General features: G+C 46.3%; 1 protein-coding gene across 1 annotated transcript; it reads right to left on the bottom strand.

Moving 5' to 3' along the window:
- Window positions 1-3476: 3476 nt before the first annotated feature.
- On the bottom strand, window positions 3477-19685 carry LOC120830567 (A disintegrin and metalloproteinase with thrombospondin motifs 12). Its single transcript, XM_040195297.2, has 24 exons — window positions 19267-19685; window positions 18758-19116; window positions 14758-14935; window positions 14464-14672; window positions 14253-14336; window positions 13288-13412; window positions 12994-13143; window positions 12668-12811; window positions 12135-12279; window positions 11953-12045; window positions 11721-11866; window positions 11455-11624; window positions 11012-11145; window positions 10771-10891; window positions 9716-9960; window positions 9423-9564; window positions 9170-9296; window positions 8534-8744; window positions 7240-8418; window positions 5982-6134; window positions 5653-5829; window positions 5053-5199; window positions 4769-4922; window positions 3477-4587 (listed from the first exon to the last, which is right to left on the bottom strand). Exons 1-24 carry the CDS (start codon window positions 19364-19366, stop codon window positions 4472-4474), a joined length of 4809 nt encoding a protein of 1602 aa, XP_040051231.2. The 5' UTR covers window positions 19367-19685; the 3' UTR covers window positions 3477-4471.
- Window positions 19686-20622: the final 937 nt, after the last annotated feature.

Genomic DNA, 20622 nt, shown 5'->3' with positions numbered 1-20622 from the left:
CATCCTGTGGTGCTGCGTTTCCCATAAGCAGCGTGAGAGTTGAAATACTGTAACACGGCTCGACTAACTGCATCGGGATTGCAGATGAGATGATGTTGCATTAATGGAAGATTCTGAGATCAGGGGGTTCAGGCAAGTGGTTGTAGATGCCCCAGAGGAATGTAGGCCTGCAATGATGCTGACAGACTGGCAAGATTTGCAGGATTTCTGTAGAAGCCAAGGAGCAAATTCTTCATAGACGTAACCGTTCCCGTGTTTTTTTCTCCTAAATGCAATATAAGTGAGATTTGCAGGGGTCTGGATGTGGTCTCAACTCCCTCCCTGCTCTACAGCTTTAGCATGCAGCGTGTCTTTATAGATCCATCTCTGTATTGCATTTCAAAGTTCAAAACAATAGGCAATAGAAGAGGCAAATGTGCTCCTGATCCCTCCCTACAGGCTGTGGCTCAAGCCAGGTTGTTACGCTGCTCACAATAACGTAATCAAAATAACGGCAATGAAAAATCAAGTACCGGAAATTTATACGCAGCATCGGAGATTTGATTTCACACAGTGTCAATTGCCAAAAAATGAAGACGAATCGAGGCGAAACACATGGAAGGAATCATTTTATTCTTTTCAGCAAGTAATGTAAGAGAGCTTCAAAAAAGTAATTGTTTTTTTCCCCATGTGAGTAGTGAAATATCAGCTGCTGCTTTTCTTTGTATTCACATTGTTATTGCTCAGTGCTTAAACGCATGTCAGTCGCATTGAAGTGCAGGAACGCGTTGGGTGTAAGTTGATTGTGATTGAGAGTCACTGGTAAGGTCAGAGTGAGGCTCTGTTTTTACTTAAGAGGATATATCATTTGGTTGTTAGAGGACCAATTGACGAAGTTAGAGGTTTTATTGCTAGCATTTCTTTCCCTTCCTGTAAAAAAACATGATGGCATTGTTGCTCATAAAAACCTTGCTGTCTGTTCTTTTTGAACTGCTAAAGCCCTTTGACATAAAACATATCACTTCGCGTGTGTCATGATTTTCTTTTCTTTCTTGATAAGGGCCTGCTGGACCCAATACGTTTATAGTACCAACTAATTACTCGTAAAGGCGGATCGTAAGGACATCCCCCATAGTAGCAGTGGCTGAGTGGCGGCAGTGTCCCCAACATGTGCATGTATTGGGAGAACGCTTTGTTCTAAACATTAAAAAAAGCAACCCTGAAATCGTACATTTATTAGCGATTGCTTAATCCTGATCCTCAAGGCAGCAGGTGGATCCAGCACCGAGCACAGTGCGATCTGTGCTCGGTCTGCCCAACGTACTGTATTGCATTAACAAGTTGAACCTTGGAAATTTACCTCATTCATGCCATGTGTCTCTGATTTTGCCTGGCCTCATTTTAAGTACATTGGCCTCTCGCTTTTGCTGCACTATCATTAAGCAGATGTTTTACAGAGAAAAGCACCTCACTTTGAGTTACTTAAACTCAAATCCATATGTGGCCTACGAGGGAGTTAAACGCACAACTCACAAACAACCACACTGACCTATGGGAACCATGTGTGTGTCTGTCTGCGTCCCCCGGGGGCCGCTCTGTGTATGCTGGGTCAGAGGAGATCGAGGCTTTAATAAAGGAACAGGCTTGGTACAGGGAAGCCAGTCGGACCGCCCGGGGACATTCAAACCTGATGGGGTCCAGATGAGAGCCACCAGATCGGACTTCTCCCACCAAACCAACAGCCGGTTGGTGCGCCGAATGCTGCCCGCCGTCTCCTTCCCAGAGCCCCTCTCTCAGGGGCAAACTAACAGATTAAAGTAACATTTTCCTTTAATGGGACTTCAAAGCTCATCAGTGATCACAGGAAAACGTGTTACCTCATGGTACAAACACACGCTCGGCTCTTACCAGAGGCCTCTTTTTTTTCTGTTGGTCATCAAATGTAAATATTTAATACGTTCCTGGCTTGTGTGTTGGCGGGTGTCTGTTAACCTACAAGATGAGGTTGCCGTTTCCTGCATTGCATCAATAGATCATGTTACCTTCCCCCTCCTGGACGGCCACTTACATCATCGTCAGTGTCAGTTTCAGCAGAGGGTTTTATTCAACTTTCTACTATAATGACTGTTTAAGAATCAGAAAATATATATTAATCAACCACCAGGGATTGTGGCAGACTGTTTATATCTTAGCAGCTGCCTTTTAATATCACTGGGTTTATTAGGTGGGCAGTTAGAAATCAATTAGCAGGACCACTTTATGGAATTATTGCTTATAGTTTCACATAAATTTAGTTGAAGGATCTCTGTCCTGTTATGTATTACCTATGTATTACTTTATGCACTAAAATGCTTGTGTGACACGTCTGGCTTTGCCAACAAAATGCGAAAGCACAACGCACAGAGGGAGAGTGAGTACATTCTGTGCGCAGGTAGAAATTAGTCCACAATATCTTACCCAGGCAAAGATGTGCTTATAATGATCTGAATCCCAAAGGGCCCTGAACTATCATGTATTGTCAGATTTTCATTTTCTGCATCAGCAAAAAGCCGCCTTTCCTGTATGCTTATTTTATCCATTTCACAAACTGTATTTCATTGTGATATATATATATATATATTATATATATATATATATTATATATATTGACATTGAGATGTAGAACAACACAGTGAGGTAGTGATTGTAACTATGTGGAATGCTTTTTAAGAATAAGCCACATAACTCCAGCAGAGCAATTATTATGCATTGTAATAATCTGATTTAACTAGAAAAGATATATATTTCCACAAATTTATATTTGCATCCAAATTTACCTCTGACATAAAAAATGATAGATATGTCTAAAAGTTCAGTATTTGCGGAACACTTTCTCCATATTCACAAAGCTCAAACCGCACCACATCCATCTGGTGTCCAGAGTCCAAATAGTAAATGACAAATCGGACTCTCTTTCAGTTTGCAATAATGAAGGCCGTTCGATCAAACGCAACTTTTCTGATATTTGGGAAAAGTTGAAATCTTCAATCGCTGTAAAAATTGCTAGGAAGGATTTGTATTTGTTTGCTCTCATAAAAACCAACACACACACACACACACACGCACACACACAGCTGGTTTTAAGGACATCATGCTCCACTTGACAGTGTCGTGTTACTCCTTCCATTACTAACCCTTGGTCTATGGCTGGAACGAAAGGCGGAGCAGATGGAGCGAGGGCAGCGTCCGTCCGTGTCAAGTTATCCAGCACTAAGCAAACCGACCGGGCCGGCCGAACCCGATCCCTGAAACGGAGACCGGTGCTGCCGGTTCTGGTGTTACACATCCAGCAGCGTGAGGCGCTCTTAGTCGAGAATGACCTCTCTGACATAAAAGGTCCTAGAGGCGCCATGCAAAGAGGGGTTTTTACTGTGTTTACAGATTTACTGCATTTAAAAGAATGCTGGGATGCAAGGAAATAACCCAGACTTACCTAAGCACGTCATGCCAATACATTAAAGATAGAAGATCAAGATGTGTTTATTTCATGTATCACTTACAAAACAGTTCATTCACAAACTAATCTATTTTTTTTCAAGGTTGATTTTTTTGGTGGAGCGGTGGAGTACAACGACTAGTATGGCAACGCCTGTACAACATCATACAAACATAGCAGACATCTTTTTAAAAAAGGACCCGAGAGGGATGACCTGCAACACCTCTTTCTCATTGGTCAATCTCCCGCCAGACGAGGAGCATCACAGGTTTGACCACAAAGCTCTGCAGCTCCTGCTGCCACTTTGAATTACATATATTTCAATCATGACAAAAGTAACTATATCAGTAACCTGTACCCACACAATGTAAAGACACAATGCCAGCTCTGAGCTTAAAAAACAACACAAATAAATCAGAGAAAGCTAAATTCTTGAGTAAAAAAACTGATTGTCATTAACAATTTAATAGAAGTCTCAACATACTTTATTTGTTTTTTCACTCACTTATGTGTACTTTAGGTTTGTTACTGAATAGAGAAGCTGCACACTGTACCTCGTGTTCTTTAGTCACTTGAATTGTGCTTTCAGGATAATTTTATCATTAGCAATTATTTCAGTTTGTGTTCATTATGTTTCTACTGATTTATTGTATTTGGCACCAGCTAAATTACATTCATTTTATAACATTTTGTACTTAAAAACACCTTTAAACTTGCCTGTTATTATATATAGATGTAACTCTCTCACCTCAATAAACATTAAGCGCTTACAGCTGTAACACTCTGAATGTCTACTGCACATCGGTGCAATATCTGTTTGATATATGTCATCTTTTTATGGTACTTCGCAACATCTTCAAGGGAAAATATTACAAAGTACTTAAAAAAACATGTTTATATATATATATATATATATAATCTTAGTGTTTGTGAATGGTGGTCAGCAAGAGGCTCCAGTTCGTATTCCTGTGGTGGGGATGTGTCCATAGCAGAATATATGTGTGTGTGGAAGCCCGTCTACGACCCACAGGTGACACAACACTGCCTTTGGACCGACCTGAGAGAGCAGCGGCCCAGCAGCTTCAGCTTGTCACAGAAGCGAGCCGAGATGGTGTTTTTCTTGCAAACTGGACCTGCATGACGAGGAAAAGGTCACATGGGATCAGACACTGCATTGAAGATGATATCTAGTGTGATTGTTATCAAGAGGTACGTCACATTAACAAAAGGCAGAAATCTCATCACTGTGTTTACAGTGAGAATACAAGGCCAGACAGACAAACAGATGGGACACATTGAGCCTTGCATACAAACCTGTGTTGGTCTTGCATTCCTGCATATTGCACTTCCTGAGTGTGTCTGGTTTGGAAATCGTCTCACAGAGGCTGTTTGGCATCACGGCCAAATCCTGCTCACTCACGCAGTTGACTCCACGATGCTGCTGACCCCCACCACAACTCACAGAGCACTGCAAATTCACACGCAAACACGCAGTGTTCCCTTAAGTCCGCTGGTGCCAGCCTGGTTTATTGTCATTGCGAATAACATTTTGAAATGCCCTCAATGCCTCAAGGTACTCTGGCTGCCGTGTGACTGACCTCCTCCCAGTCCTCAGCCGTCCAGTGAGTGCAGGGCTTTAGTTTGCACGCCTCTGTGCTGTTGGGCCTCTGCGTGGCATCGCAACGAAGGGGCTCGGGGCAGTAAACCATCTTCTCCCTGACACCTTCCCCACAGCTGCCAGAGCACTGAGTACAAACACAGGGGTTCAACGGAGCTATCAAATTGGAACAGAAATCCATTCTTCCTGCATCTGCAAACTATGGGAATCTGTGGATGTGGATACATTCTAAATATCCCAAATCCTCAATGTTATGTAGTAGAGGCTACGTCTTTTTTCACAGAGCAGCAATATCTGATGTACAAGGTGGAAATAGTTACTAGAAAATGAGATGAAATTCATCCAAATAACTTCAACAACAGAACAATAATCATGCACATGTAAAGCTGATGTGTTATCACTGAGTCAGTTCCCCCAAATGAAACATATATTGCTGGCAGACAGTTTTAAGCCAGGAATGGTAAAAACAGCCCCAAAAGTGCTAAATGCTAAATATTTACATACACATGTATATATCTTTACAGCTTGAAATTGAAAAGAAAATAAACCTATTGAGATTTGACATGGACAGTGTTCTTACTGGTCCCCAGGGTGATGTACTCCAGATCATACAGGGCTTGTGGGGGCAAGTCAAGGTGCTGACAGGTTTGCTGGACACGGCCTGGCAGTGGAATGGTCTGAGGGGCCGTTTACTCTGGGAATCAACGCACTGAACTTCACGATATCTCCTGGCCACCACCACACAGGAATCTGGACACTGTGGAGGAGTCAAACAGCTCAGAAATACAGCTAGTGAGAACTGAACTATCGGACCCATTTTACGGTTTTAAAAATGAGCGGACAATAAGGGTCGGGATCAAGGTTGTAACTGCTGTATTTGGTGACTTGAGGAACCATGACGTTACTTACCTTGCTCCAGCTGCCACTGTGCCAGATGGCACAGGGCTGCAAGTGACACGTACGTGCCGGCTCGGGTCCCTTGACGCTCGCACAGTCCTCGTCCTTCTGGGAGCTGCACACTACTGTCCTCCATATCGCTCCAATGCCACATGTCGTTGAACACTGGTGAGGAAAGGGAGGTTTGTTATTGGGTTTATGTGGAAGCTGATTTAGTGAGATGCAAGGCAATAATACCGTAAAGCTGTTATGAAATGATAGAAAAGACAAACTTTTTTTTTTACATGCTTTAGCCAGATAACAGCTGATTGCCTTTTTACTATTGAAGTGCAGTTTTTATAGCGCTAAAGGCAGCGACAGCATCTTAAAACTATTTTTTTTTGTTTTTGCTGCTAAATAGCCAACTTAAATGAAGAAAATTGTCAAATCAGTTCAATAGGTTTCCCTTATTATAATTGACGCCCAATATCTCAGTAACAGAAAGCTATTGAAACACATGAGGAGGGATTTTAAATCCCTGCAAACAACTGAAGAAAAAACTGTGTATGAGAAGCGGACTTTGTCACCATGATGTCACTCATTGGTTAGTTGACTTTGGTTTTGAAGCCCCAAGCTGGGCATTTTGGTTGTTGCCATCTTGTTTTTAATTAAACGAGAGGGTAGAGCTGTGACCTTACGGAAAAATATATTTTCAGGCAACTAGAAAGCTACTATTTCCATTGAAAGGGTTATGGTTGTTACACAAAAGACAGACCCCTCCCGGACTAGAAACACTGTCGTAGTGACCTGTCAACCACAAAGTAGCCCTATGGTAAAGCACTTCACATTATGATCTATTTGAATATAAATGGACCATCATTTACTAAATGAACATCACGCTGAAATGAAGCAGACTTGAAACTAGAATCTTAAGACCATAAACCCATTTTACCATGTTTGCTGAGGGAATAAATCAAGCGAGAAGTAGAAAAGAGAAGAGTTATCTTCTCGTAGACCTCTATACCATCAGACTTATTTTTGGAACCAGAGGAGTCGCCTCCTAATGGACATTATAAAGAATGCAAGTTTAAGGCACTTCTGCATTAACTTCACTTCTTACAAATTGGGAGTTGCTGCCTGATCTGCTTTCATTTAATAGCAAGGCAAGATCTTTCAAAGTTATGCTTTGTCCTGAAAAAGGCATGCGTTTATTTCACGTCAATGGACCACAAGCGATTGTAATGGTTCTCCATGGAACAGAATAACATGGTCATAAAATGTCTTTACGAACCTCGCTCCAGTTTCCTACGAACCAGAATACATCCATGCTGATTGGCTCTCTGGCCCTCAGGTTACGTTGGTCACTGATGGAGCTGCTCATGGGACTTTCGGCTTGCTGGTTTTGACCTTTCGAGTGACTGCCTTTGGAAGAAGGCTTTTTGGCACGAGGGGAAGGGTTGTTTTTATTGGGTGTCACCGCAGGCTTCTTCAGTTTAACGATCGTCACAGTGGACCGGGATGACGCCACATTGGGGAACAAGGTCCACGCTCTTGTGGAAGGAGGAGCTTGTGTTGGGCGGATGCTAGCTGCTGGCGGAACAGAGCGGTACATGGCAGTGGTGAGGGGAACCCTTAGTTTCCGAAGGCTGTTTGGATTGATGCGAAGGGTTGTATGGGGATTGGAAGAGGGATAGCGGTGAGTGGACCCTGCCCATGTTTGAGTACTGGTGTCTGGTGTGGGGTAGGCGGCAGTGGGTGCTTTGGTTGTTTGCATGGTAGGTGGATTTGTTTGCAAAATGGGCGTGATGGCTATTTGTGGTGTCGGCTTTTTGAGGGAGGTATATTTGGTATGTGTCTGGTGTCTTGGTATGTCTAGATCAATAATACCCTGCTCCTCTGTTGTCCTCTCCTCAACAACATAATCGTACCCAAGAGTATACATCACCACATTCGGCGTACTTCCATCCTCTCCCTCCTCTCTCTCGTCTACCTTTTTCACATCAGTCGCTTTTCTGTCGTTTCCAGCGGAGTTGACTTTAGACGGAACAACTCTCTCATCCTCATTAATCCTAACAACATTGAGCTCAAAATCCGCGTCTACGTTATGCGGGTTTGTAGGGGTTGAAAGGGACATGGTGGTCGTGGTGAAAGCAATTGTAGTTTCTTGGTTTTCTTTCCGGACTGTGAAAGGAGCGTTGGGGGAGTCAGCTGTGGCAGCATCTGTTGCCACGACGCTTGTGGTGGGAGCCCAAGGAGCTCCGGGATTCGGGGTGGGATGGCTTTTTGGTGGGTAGATGCGTCGGTATTTGGGAGCCGGCCCTGGTCGTCTACGAAGACTCGAGTTGGGGCAGCTCTGCAGGGCGCACAGCGATCTGGACCGAGGCTTGGATAAGACGTCGCAGGTCTTCCCGGGGGCCAACGCACATGTGACCGTGCGTGAGCGGACGCCACCGCCACATGTGATGGGGCACTGCGAGGGAGGAAGACGACAGAGAAGGCGCTCTGTAAGGCCAAAGTCAGAAAGCCTACAGAGAAGCGAAAAAATATATATAATACAGAAGAGTAAACAATGAAGGAAAACGTACCTCCTCCCAATCACTGACAGCCCAGTCCTTTCCACAGGGCACATCCCTATTGCACGGCACCACGGGTTTGGGTTCAGGGAGATGCTTGCACTCGACCGGGTGAAGCACCCTTTCCTCCGCCGAGACCGTTCGGACACACAGCACCGTCCGTTGACGAACCCCTTGTGGTCCACAGGTGACAGTACACTGCTGCCAGCCACCCACCCACCACCTGGGCAGAGAGGGGGAGAGACTGCTGGTAGAAGGGATTGGATTCTGTAACAGCTTAACAGATTTTAACAGGTCCGAAAAGTCATTAAAAAAAAAATCTAATACTAATTCATTTGAAATACCTTGTTTGAAGGGAAACCGGATGTTCTACTAAACCCTAAGTTGTGTCAATACATAAAACCCTACACCCAATAGTCAATCATTCACTATTGACTAACTGAAAAAGATCTAAAATAAAATCAACTAATAACCCCTTAGCCGTAATATTTACAGGTATCTACAGTTAGATAGCCGTGTGTATCTCCAATATTATACGGGCAATCGTTGAAGAAATATTGTAAGAGATGAACCACAGTACGCACTATAAGTTTTCAGGTCAGTATTAGAAAAAAAAGGAAGAGTTGAAGAGCGTTTAAGGGCAAGCACCTCGCAGGACAATCCATATTCTTGCATTTTCTGTGTCGGTCTTCTGGACGCCGGGCCGGGTCACACAGAGACTCGTCCACTACCCCCACGTCCACCTCGAAACACCGCACGGGCTGCTGTTGCCCACCTGAAACGGCCAGGAAAGCAGACAAGAAAGCAGATAATTCAGTGCAAAAAAATGTCCTTGAAGTCCTCCAAATACCACAAATATCAAGACCGAGGACATTTTCTGCTCGTCAAACGCAACACTGACCTAAGCCGCAGGTGGTGCTGCAGTCTGTCCACGCCCCGTGTCTCCACCTGTAAAGGGGTTCTATGAGATCATTTCCTGTCTCCCTGGTCTTCTTGATGGTGTACTCGTACTTGATACCCGGGTTCTTCTCCTGAAACAACAACTGGCCGGCCACATGAATTGTTATACAGAGAATCGTTCCATCCTTGAATGTTTAACTCTTCAGTTTGATTGCGCATATTGTTCAACAGAACAGGAAAAGCGTCTCAAAAAACACCCTGCACTCCCTTCGACCACAAGGAAACATGGCCTACCTGCAGCATGACGGGCCGTTTGGTGGGTCCCGGAGCGGTGAGGTTCTCCATGTTCCCGCTGCGCTCGTAGTAGAAGGTCGTGCCCCCGGCCTTGTACTCCCCATTCCACTGGATGATGAAGTTGCCGTTGAGGAAGTACTGCTCCGATGTCACGTTTCTCAGCGCCAGGAAGTTACCCGCCTCCTCCACTTCCTTCACCAGGATGTCCCGCGCCCCCTCGGGTATCACACCCACGTCCACGTACCCTGGGAGAGTGGAGTCGGGAGTCAGAGTCACGGCGAGGTAATGGATGGCCCACCATGGCTGCTGCTCCTACATGCAGACTACCAGACAGTTTCCCCTCTGATCTTTAATGGAGGGTGGGCTCGTGTGTGGGGGTGGGTGGCATGTGTGTGTGTGTGTGTGTGTGTATATACGTGTGCATATTCAGCGTGGGGGGCACTGCCCTGTCTCTGTTTTTTATTGTGTGTGGATGGGGGAAGGACGAAAGCAACTATGAGTCGGTCTCTGGAGTTTAACGATGTTTGTGGGAAGGTGTGTGTGTGTTTCTGTGTTTGTGCAGTGGGGGTTTCCATTTGAAGTCCTACACATCTGGGCCGGTTATCTGGAGAGGTTGCTGTGTGGGGCAAATGCACGCAGACAGAGAGAAGGAGAAGATGAAAGACGACAGGAAGAGGAGGAAACATGTTGCTGTTTTATTATTCTCTATTAATCCGTATTTGCCGTGTGCATATTGTGTACTGAAGTTGTAGTGTTCCCACGCACAGTAAGGTCGTACTTGTCAGTCTGGGGGAGAGCGCGCACATGTGCACTCACACACATCAGCCAAGTACAGCAAGACAAACAGCTGCACGATGTGGAAGACAATTGCGTAATCCTAATGAACTGTCCTGAAATGACTCGCCTTGTGTAATTTAAAAAGCCTCACACTCTGCAAAGCCTCTCCTCATTAACAAGTTGTCTGTTTTGAGTTTTTAGGATTTGCTCAATTATTTTCTCTCACTGATTCAACGCGTCTGCAGCTGCTCAAGTACTACTTTTGCCTTAGAACTCACCGAAGCTCTCCCCGCCGTCAAACGTCTTATAAACCGTCTCGCAGCTCTTGCCGTCTCCCAGGCAGACGCCGCAGCGGTCCTCCACGGCGTTTGAGTCGATGCCGTTGTCACAGCCCACCGCCTACGGACACAACACGCAAGCAGACGCATAGGACATACAGCCAGCAACGCCTCCTTGTGATCATTACGCCGCGGCTCGCCGCATATCCAACCCCCCCCATCTCTAACCCAGCTACACTACCTTGCACACTCCGTTGACGCAGATATTTCTGGACATGTTGTTCATGAAGCACGGCGTCCCGTCCGTCACAGCGTCCAGCATCCTCTCCGAAAATAACTCCATGACTGGCCGACAGTGCAGCTCGCAGGGGTTCGCTGAAGGTCGAGGAGAAACCGGGGTTTCACAAATCTCAACAAATATCAGAGGGCAAACTGGTGTCAGCGCGCTTTATCAATGCCATTTTCACAAAAACTTAAAAAAGTTTATTGTTTCGTAATGTTCATGTTCATTTGGGCTAAATGACAAAAAGCACAGAATGTGTGCAGACATTATTGCGCCGACCTGTCACGTGGCGCTGCTGAGGTACAGCAGGCCGAGCACATCACAAAAGTGCTTTCTAGAATAAATGTCGCCCCTTGCTGGGTGACACACACAATCACATGCCGAAGGCTTTGATCACTCACATGGGTTATTCACAGGAATCCACTGGTACAGCTCGTTGTGGTACGGCACGGTGTCAAACTCGCTGCACAGCATCTCTCGGAAAGTCGGCGTATTCTTCTGGCAGCGTTTGGTGTTGCAGGTCCGGTAGCGCTTCCTCTCCCCTGTGCAGTATTTGCCTCCGAACTCTGGTCTGCGGGTAACACAGCGTCAGTTCCATGGATGTCACCTGTTTGTGTTGAGCATGCCAGTGATAGAAACGAGTTAGATCTAGAGTCAGCGCTCTTACTTTGGGTTGCTACATTCCCGCTCTGCTGACTGAACCCCGGTTCCACAGGTCCTGGAGCAGTGAGACCAGGTGCTCCACTGGCCCCAGCCCCCATTCACCGTCTCTGGGAGTTTACCCACGATCACGCATTCTCCCGAGATACACCACTGTAGCGAGAAAAGAAAATGACACGCACTAGTAATATGGATATATTTAACTGACAGTCACACATAGTAACATTGGCACCACCCACCTTCTCCGGTCCGCAGCGGGTGCCGTCTATGGGAGAGTCCAGTTTGGAGCGGCAGGTGCCGTTCACTGAACACCAAAGAATCTGGCACATGTTCTGAGAGAGAAAAGACGCATGTCCACGAGCGATGAGAAATCATCGACTATTTCTATTCGGGGGATTGCACCGATGTGCACGGTACTCACGTCAACTTCATGGCAGAAAGTGGCGTTGGGGCCGTACTGGAGCTGGCACTGGTGCTCCGTGGTGTAGCGTACGCCGAGGCGAGCCAGAGGGGTGGTGAGGTCCCTCTTGGAGGGGCGATCATCCAGACAGAAACCCCAGCCGCGGCTGGCACAGAGAAACGAAGGTGCGATATTGAATGAGTGACCTTTAGAACAGCAGATGAAGAGGAGAAAAAGGGGCACAAGGCTCGAGGTAATGGTTTGCTTTGAACGGTAAAATGTTTTTAAATTATTTTATATTGACATGACACGTCAGGGAATATGCTTACCATTTGCTTTCATGCCATACAGCAGTCTCCTCGGCCAGTATTAAATTAAATAAGGTTAAAGGACAACACTAAAAAATGTCTTGTTAACCTGTGAGCAAAACATGCTGATTTCACAGTTTGGTGGAATGGAGTGAACTACGACCTCTAACTGAAACCCGAGTGAATTCTGTCAGAATACATATAACAACTCGTGGCTTCAGAGGAAAGTGTGAGACGAAGCCTTACTCAAGGAAGCGTGTGATGTATTCTTTAGAGCACGTGGACCAGGTGAGCGGCGAGCTGTCGTACATCAGCTGTCTGGACATGATGAACGGATGGCGCCCCTGCGGCTCGCAGTCATTCCCATGACCGTCGTGATGGATTCCCAAGCTGCGCACCAACATCAAGCAACACGCCCATTAGTCAGAATACTTTCCACACACGAAGGGACTCATGTCAGACGGCCCTCGCTTGTTACTCTTTACCAAACAATTCTCATATTTGCTTATGGGACACTGATGCCGGGAGATTAACTAAAACAATTGTTATCACCGGTACGCACATTGACAGACCTGTGGCCCATTTCATGGGCGATGGTGAAGGCCACCGGCAGTCCGGTGTCCTCGTTGATGTTGCAGCTGCGGTGCGGTTGACACATCCCAGACAGATGGGACAGACCGAGAGTCTCACAGGGCTGGTTCATCCCAGCACAGATGTCTTTCCTGGGGGAGGAAAGCACAGGCTCGTACACCGGTCGTACATTTCCACCACGAGAGGGCGGCCGAGCACCAGGGTATGAAAATATTCCAAGTGTCATTTATCGACAGATGAAGCTGAGCCAAGACCACGTGCCACATGTCGCTTGCCTCGTGACCAACACGGCAACGTCGTGGTGAGCCGGGTGCGTGTCGCTCTGGGGGTTTAGGTTCTTCTGCCAAGCGCAGAAGCTGGTCAACGTCGTGTCCGCGTGGTGAACGATCTTTAACCCTTTCTGTAACGGACAGCAGAATAAAAAATTACATTCTTCACATCTTTACAGCATTACTTCTATTTTTATTCATTCATTTTTAATAATCTGTCATTTGAGAGCGTCGCGAGATTAGTTAGTTTTTAGTCTTTCAAGGGGAATGTAGAAGGTGTGTCACTGCCTGGCGCTGCCTCCCGTTCTCTCCCCATGTGTGTTTGTATGGGTGGGGCCGCGACCTGATCTCCTCCCAGACCCTGTTCTCATATCTGCTGCTCATCTTCAGCATCGGTTAGCCGTTAGTGGGAGGCAAGTAAATAATGTGCAATGGGGTCGGTGACTCACAGTGCACGGAGGTTGAACGACAGTCAAAAGAGTTATCTATCCAGTAGTTCATGACATTTTATTTGAAGGTGAAGAGAGTAGTTCATCTAAATGAAGCCTGAGTGGAAGTTCAGTCTGTTTTAACCAACCGTTTTCTGCAGCTTCATTAAACCAATCACATTGTTGCCAACGTCAAAACTTTAAAAATGTTCCCCTCTCTGTTGCTGTCAGTTGTCCTTTCAGCTCAGATCCGCTTAGATCTCCTGATGGAAATCTTTTCAGAACATCAGGAACCATGTTGTCTCTGTCCACTGCAAAGCTTTACATATCTAAAAGTATTAGTTACAAATGATCCCTGCAATATCCTGAAAATATAAAATTTAATTTTGCTTGCCTCAACGGATGCATTTTGGTGTCCTAACATCCTAACCTGCCCCTAGGGGAATGCTTCACTGATGTGCATGTGCTTGTGCTGCTCGATCCTTGACATAGGCATTGTCAAAGAAAGAAATCCGGACTCCAACTTCTTGGAGAAAGGGTTACCTCTTCTCCCTGCAGTAGAATGAGGCGAACCAGCATGACGTGGATGGCGTTCCCAATACTGGCATCATGAAAGATCCCAGCCACCTGTAGACACCAAGATCCTTCCCCAATGAACGTATTGAAAAACAACACAAGAAGGGATAAACTGCTAAATATCATAGTCCAAGAATAAGCAGTGTAGATGGATGGAAATTTTATTCTAACTCCTCACCATGTTCATGATGGTGAAGATGTAGGACTCCACGTTATCGCTGCCGTGGTATTCTATGAGCTTGGCGTCGGCCACCACCATAGTCTCCACCCAGCGCTCTCTGCTGACTGAGCGCCACTTGCGGGGGTGAGCCCGGTCCTCCCCCCTCTGCTGCTCTCTCTCCCACTCCTCCCTCTCCTTCTCCACCTGAACAGCGTCACTTGAAGCATCTAGCGCGGAGACAATTTAAGAACTCTTGCCATCATTTTCGTTTTACACAAGCGGAGACCTGCTGTTCCACATTCAGATTCACACCTTGAACTCCGCAGGAGCTGTGCGTCTCTTGGGGCTCAGCGCTGCGTTTGTTTCTTTGACGTCCCGTTGGGACTCTTGAATAGACAATATGGGGCTCGGGAGTCCCCGCAGGATCATCAGGGGATCTCTGGACAGGTTCGATAAAGAAGTGTCCCTCTGGCAGCGAGAAGAAGCCTCTCTAGGGAAAATAGAAATGAACATGCATAGAGTAGGAATTACATAATAATTAAAAACAATCCCGTCCTGTGCACTGAAAAATAAGAAAGGGCAAATATGCTTCCTTGGTTATTATTATTATGGACATGAGACATCAGTCAAAGCTAAAGATTGTTTTGTTAACAATTCAAAATCATTTAATCCCAGAATCAGACCAAATGCAGCTTTAAGTAGCCTTATGTTGTGTATACTGCTTTGCATACTACAAAAGGTGAGAAGAGGGACTTTGCTGAGAAAAGGTCATTCCTGAATCCATGATTTGTCAACACATCTGAATATATGTTGTGTTTTTTCCTTCCCTGAGGCGCATTCTCCATCTGCCTCTGCAGCAGCAACACAAAGAGGCTTTCCTAAGTATGCTGCGCGTGTTCTTACTGGTGCACACTGTTCACTTGCCAACCGGCAGAACACACAAGTACTTAGGGTAGTTCGCTCTCACACACAGACGCACAAACACATAGGTGCAAACGAATACACAAAAAACAATCTTTTCAAGCCCAGCTCATATCTCAAGTTCTCATCATTTAGTTACTTGTGTGTGTGTGTGTGTGTGTGAGTGTGTGTGTGTGTGTGAGAGTGCGTGTGTGTGTGTGTGTGTGTGAGATAAAACAAGCCCCAACTGTTCCCTCCCTTTCCCCTGAAAACAAACTAGCAAAAGACAGAATGAATGAGAGAGAGAGAGATGCATTCTCATTTTGATGGTCAAACAGATGATAAAAAATGATTTGCAAAACGCTTATTCCGTGCAAAAATGTAATGTATCCGGGTTTGTGGAGTCGGAGAGGAAGAATCCAGTCTCACAGTTGAGTTTCCCTGGGGTCGCCCCGCTTTTTACTGCTCGCTCTGCTTTCTGGGTCATCCTGACGCGTTTCTTGTGTTTCAGCTGCATTCATTCAGCAGGCTGCAGAGCTCTGGCTCGGTATAAGGTTTCTCTATTCAGGGAGTTCAGAAGGTGCACTCCCTTTGGAAAGACTATGGCCCAATCCCAATCTCCCCCCTGAACCCTGAACCCTCAGGGACTTACTGACGTCGCCTGCCAAGAGGTTAAGAGTCTGTGAGGACTTTAAATTGTGTAAATATGAACGCGACAGTACTTTTCTTGACCATGACCTTAAAAATGTGATTTACAATTGAGGATATCTATTTAATGATCTTTATTCTCTGATTTGAAAGTTGTTTAGGCTCTTTCCTCATAAAATGAGGTGATTTTAAATACATTTTTTTGTCAAAATTGCTTAGATGAGTGTGTGTTTTTCTCCATCTTTAACCCTTAATGTTTTTAATGTATACATTTTATTATGACAGTCTGAAAACACATGTGCCGTCCTCTCCTTTTTTCATGCCTCCATGCTTTCACTGTTTTTGAGGTCACATTGCATTGTCAATACAGCCTAAACCAGAAGAGAAGGGCTGCGACCAAGTCCCTAACCAGAGACCAGAGCGTGACAAGACCAGACCAAGACTTTGAGGGGTTTCTCGACCAAGACCAGACTGTATCGATACAAGATAGAGACTTATTGGTTTCAGAGCATGTCCAAGCTGATGACGAGATCAGGGAGAGACGTTCATTTAGTGGTCTTCAGATCGGTCTCAAGTATTACAACGCGGCTTAATATTGCATCCACAACTCCCCAGAACAGCAACAGTAACCATAAAAAAGTCCTCCTAATATATATGTCTACCATCTGATTAAATGAGTTCTGCTGACTCCTGGCCTTCAGCCAGGGGTCCCTGAGTTGCCGTGGACTCATACTTGAAGCATGAAGAGCGATGAGTCTGCTGGGAAAGCTTCCCACCGGCCCTGTGCAGAAAAATGTTCATCTGGATTCCACCATCGCTCCGGGTCTCATCTGCATGGTTTTCTTTGCCAGGATCGTCATGATTTAACGGCAATACAATTTGGTATTAGTGGTCTAAGGGAAGTTACTCTGTCTCAAGCGGTCGCCTATATGTTGAACTTCCAAGTGAGGCGAGGCAGAGAGAAAGAGGTGGTGGGGAGCAGACTGACCAGGAAGGAATTCTACAGAGAAGCCCATCCAAACACTCCGTTGCTCTGCTTCAGCTGTATGATCTGCGTGCCAAAGGCAGCGCGGCTCGGCTTCTCTGCACAGAGGGGTTAGGACGTTAGCTGTGCTCCCCAAATCACTGAGTACACATCCTTTGTAAGGACACCAACTAAGACTTGCATTTGAGCAAAAATAGGGGATCTATTTCGTGCACTTTGAATTTATTTTTGTCACCTCTCCTCCCTCTGCTGCCCCCCTACCCCCTCCACTTCCTCTGACCTAGAGGAAACGTGTTTGGGTGCGAGGTGCCAGAGCCAGGGGAGGTTAGCATGACACAGGTCTGTGTTCTAAATACATCGGCCATGTGGAACTGCTTTACCTCAGTTTCCTGCTTCTGTGGATTTTTGTAGCGCTTGCCAATTGGATCTAGAGTAAAAGTCCCTGTTGTTCCACTGCAAGGGGAGTTGGGGGCGGACGGTCCTCATTATTGCAATGTCATCAATGCAAACAAATATTCTTACATAATCACTTGTTGATAATCACAGATTTCCCTGCACTCAAAAGGCCTTCAGTTTGTTTTCACTTAAAAAAAGATAGTTCTGCCTGTAGGCTTATTTGAGGTCAGGAGACCCAAGTTTTTCCTCCTTATACAGTGCGATGAAAAATGCAGACATAATGGGTCTGAACTTGCATGATCTTTCTTTGTGCCTCGGGGATTACCAAAGACTCCACTGGGAGAGCCTTGACTTGGCTTGATGCGAAAGGTCTATCCCAGGGAAACGGGAGGGAAAAAAAGGGAAGCTGACAGCAACATCCTTCCAAATACTGCCGTCCTCACGGTTTCACATGTAGAGCAAAGACTAAAGGGCTCTGTAAAAATGTCAAAGTGATCTGCAACGTGAATATTCCTTCCTGCAGCCCAGCTCGATTTGTTCAAGCAGGTCTGACCTCATTTCTACTAACCAGAAGTGGAAGTTTAACGCTAATGAAGTGGTGGGAACTGAACACCGTGTGGCTTTCATCCTGCTACTGTAGTTGTTTTGATTATAAGCAATGCAGGTTCCAGTCGCTCCCCTCTACTGAAACAAAGGGCTACCATGTCTCTGTATTTCGAAGCGGTCCATCTCTATCTGACTCCCGAGAGGGAATGGCCTCCGCAGCAACTGGGAGGGCTTTTCCTCCCACATCTGCCTGGCTGAGCTGCGCCGTTTAGTGGTCTCTCTTTGTGGTTTTAGCTGTTGTAAACCATTTTCCGCAGAACTGAAAAAAAATCTGCAAAACATATCTTTGCGGTTCCCGCGGTAGGCCGGAGGACGGGACACATTGGACTTTTCGGGATGAATTAGAAAATTCATCCTTGACAGGAAGAGTGCAGCGCAACCCACACAAAACATAACAGAGAAGCAAGAGGCAAGACCCTGCAAGGAGAGGCATTCCTAGTTATACAAACTCCGAATCCTCCAGGACTGAGTAATACAGGTTCAAAACTGCACAGAAATATTCTGTGCAATTGGTAACATGCATTTCTCCATTCATGCATGCATTTCTTTCTGCCATGCCGCTGTCTCCTTTTGCCGCGGTAGCCTTCGGCTGCTCTACGGCTCGGTGTCAGGAAGTCTTTTGTCACACTGTCAGATGGAAGGGTTCGCTTGGCAGCCAGTGACTGCCTCACGCACCGCATACCAGCTTCCTCTTTTCCGCTGTTTTCCGCATGACGAGAGGATGACTGAGATGCAAAATTATTCATGCTATGCACATCAGACGATGCGATTCCTTACCAGGCCCTCGCAGGTGCTGATGGCAGCGGTTCCTCGCGCACCGGGGGCCTCCACCGTGCCGAGGAGGTGACAGGTGCTCCCTGCGGACCGGCGATGCTCGGTTCGGCTGGCGGCTCCGTTTCTCCTCTCCAGAACATAGTTGTTCGAAAGCAACCCAACGTTGGCGGTCAGGTTGAACATCAACGAGTGGCCCCCGTGGTCAACCTTGTAGTAGACCTGTGCGTCTGAATCGAGGGGTCGCAGGTCACGCCTGGTTCGCCCCCCCTCAAAGTGGTGAGCCACGGAATGGGAGACAAACTCGCCATCAGCGGTGGTTTTCACCGGGTGGACGATGGACACATCTGACTGGGACAGCCGACCTGCGGAGTGAAACCCAACAGAAGGCTCCTTGAAGGTTTTGCACAGCCTCGTACACTTTCATCAGATGCATATATTAGCATGCACGGTTAACTTTTAATTCACGCATGCGCAGACCGCGCAGCTCCCCGTTAAAGGCGCACCGCACTGACCTTGTTCCGTAGAGAGGGAGAAGACTCCTCCGTGGCCGGCTGCCCACGTGAAAACAAAGTGCAGCAGAAAGAAGACCGGACGCTCGCGCGAGCATCGCATATTTCACGTAACCCGACTCAAACCGCTGCAGAAAGACGGTTCTCGGTGGCGTTAGATGCGACCACTGCGATCGTGCGCTGCGCCGTGTCATGACATGCCATGCACGCGCTCCGATGAGGGACTGGGAGCACGCGTGAGCGTGGATCAGTAGAGGGAGGAAAACTCCAGCGCACACTGTGGAGGGGAGGAAGGAAGGGGGAGGAGGAGGAGGGATTTCAGGGCTGCTGCGTTGTTTCTTCGCGGGAGGAGCGGGTTTCGTCGAATTGTGTCCCGACTTGCACCAAACTCCTTCGCCTGCGGCGCGTCATTAGCGCGAGGCGATTAAAAAAAGTGCTTGAGAAAGTCACGTGGAACGTTTTTTTAGGGAAACTGCTTGATGGTTGCTGAAAGGAATTATAGCTCCGCCTACAATGATATAACTGTAAAATTAAAATATGAATTAGTCCACCAATTCGAGTTTATCCAGTTATATGGTTTTATTCCCTACCTCCTTATGGCAGCAAGTAGGCCTACTCCTGTAAAAATGCATTGAGTTATTGTTTTTTAAGGCCTGTACAATTGATCTCCTTAACATGCTTCTGGAAAGGTCTGGTGAAATAAGCAAAATCCCAACTTTAAATAATTTGCATTCGTCTATTAGTCTTTTTTTGCATACATGGAAAAATATATTTGCATTCCACGGAAAAGCAAGTCTTAAAAGTCAAACAACAGACCAAATTTGTGCAGATCCATACCTTCTTTAGTTTTATTTGAGGCGAAGGGAAAATGTCATGTCGTATCAGATAATGATTTCCATAGGGTTTTGTTTGCATTTTATGCAAGTGTTTGAGTTTGATTTCAGTGTGCTGGATTTGGAAAAGCTGCAGACTGGACCCAGTATATTGTACTGAGTCGAGTTCCTGTCAAAGTAGAAAAGGTGCACTGTGGGAAAACAGCGCTCTGCAATGCATTATTCATTATTACAGAGAACATGAAAAGACCCAGTGAGCCACGTCACGTGTGGCTGGGGGGGGGGGGGGGGGGGGGGGGGGGAGGCCTTTCCTGTAAATACTGCTGTGGTTCAGTTCCAGCAGAAGGCTGCTGGGACAAGACACCTTCCCTCCCTTGTTGTCCCGCTCCACAGGAGACACAGTGAGTGATGAGTGAACTCATCAAACTCAATAGCGTCTGAGATTTTTAGCTTTCAGTTTGTTCAAAGATGAAATCACAGCTATTTTAAAACCAACAAGCTCTATCTGACTGGTATTAACACGCCC

The sequence above is a fragment of the Gasterosteus aculeatus genome, chromosome 13 (genome assembly GCF_964276395.1).
Source record: "Gasterosteus aculeatus chromosome 13, fGasAcu3.hap1.1, whole genome shotgun sequence".
Lineage (NCBI taxonomy): Eukaryota > Metazoa > Chordata > Actinopteri > Perciformes > Gasterosteidae > Gasterosteus > Gasterosteus aculeatus.
The sequence above is the reverse complement of the archived record's forward strand: the minus strand, read 5'-3'. Positions and strand labels throughout refer to the sequence as shown.

Bases quoted from the DNA above. Each gene is read 5' to 3' on its own strand.
- LOC120830567 (XM_040195297.2), bottom strand. From the start codon at position 19,366: ATGCGATGCTCGCGCGAGCGTCCGGTCTTCTTTCTGCTGCACTTTGTT. The intron at 12,812-12,993 runs GTCTGTCAATGT...GTTGGTGCGCAG, and splicing joins GCCCATGAAATGGGCCACAG to CTTGGGAATCCATCACGACG. The intron at 10,892-11,011 runs GTAGTGTAGCTG...TTGTGTCCGTAG, and splicing joins GCGTCAACGGAGTGTGCAAG to GCGGTGGGCTGTGACAACGG.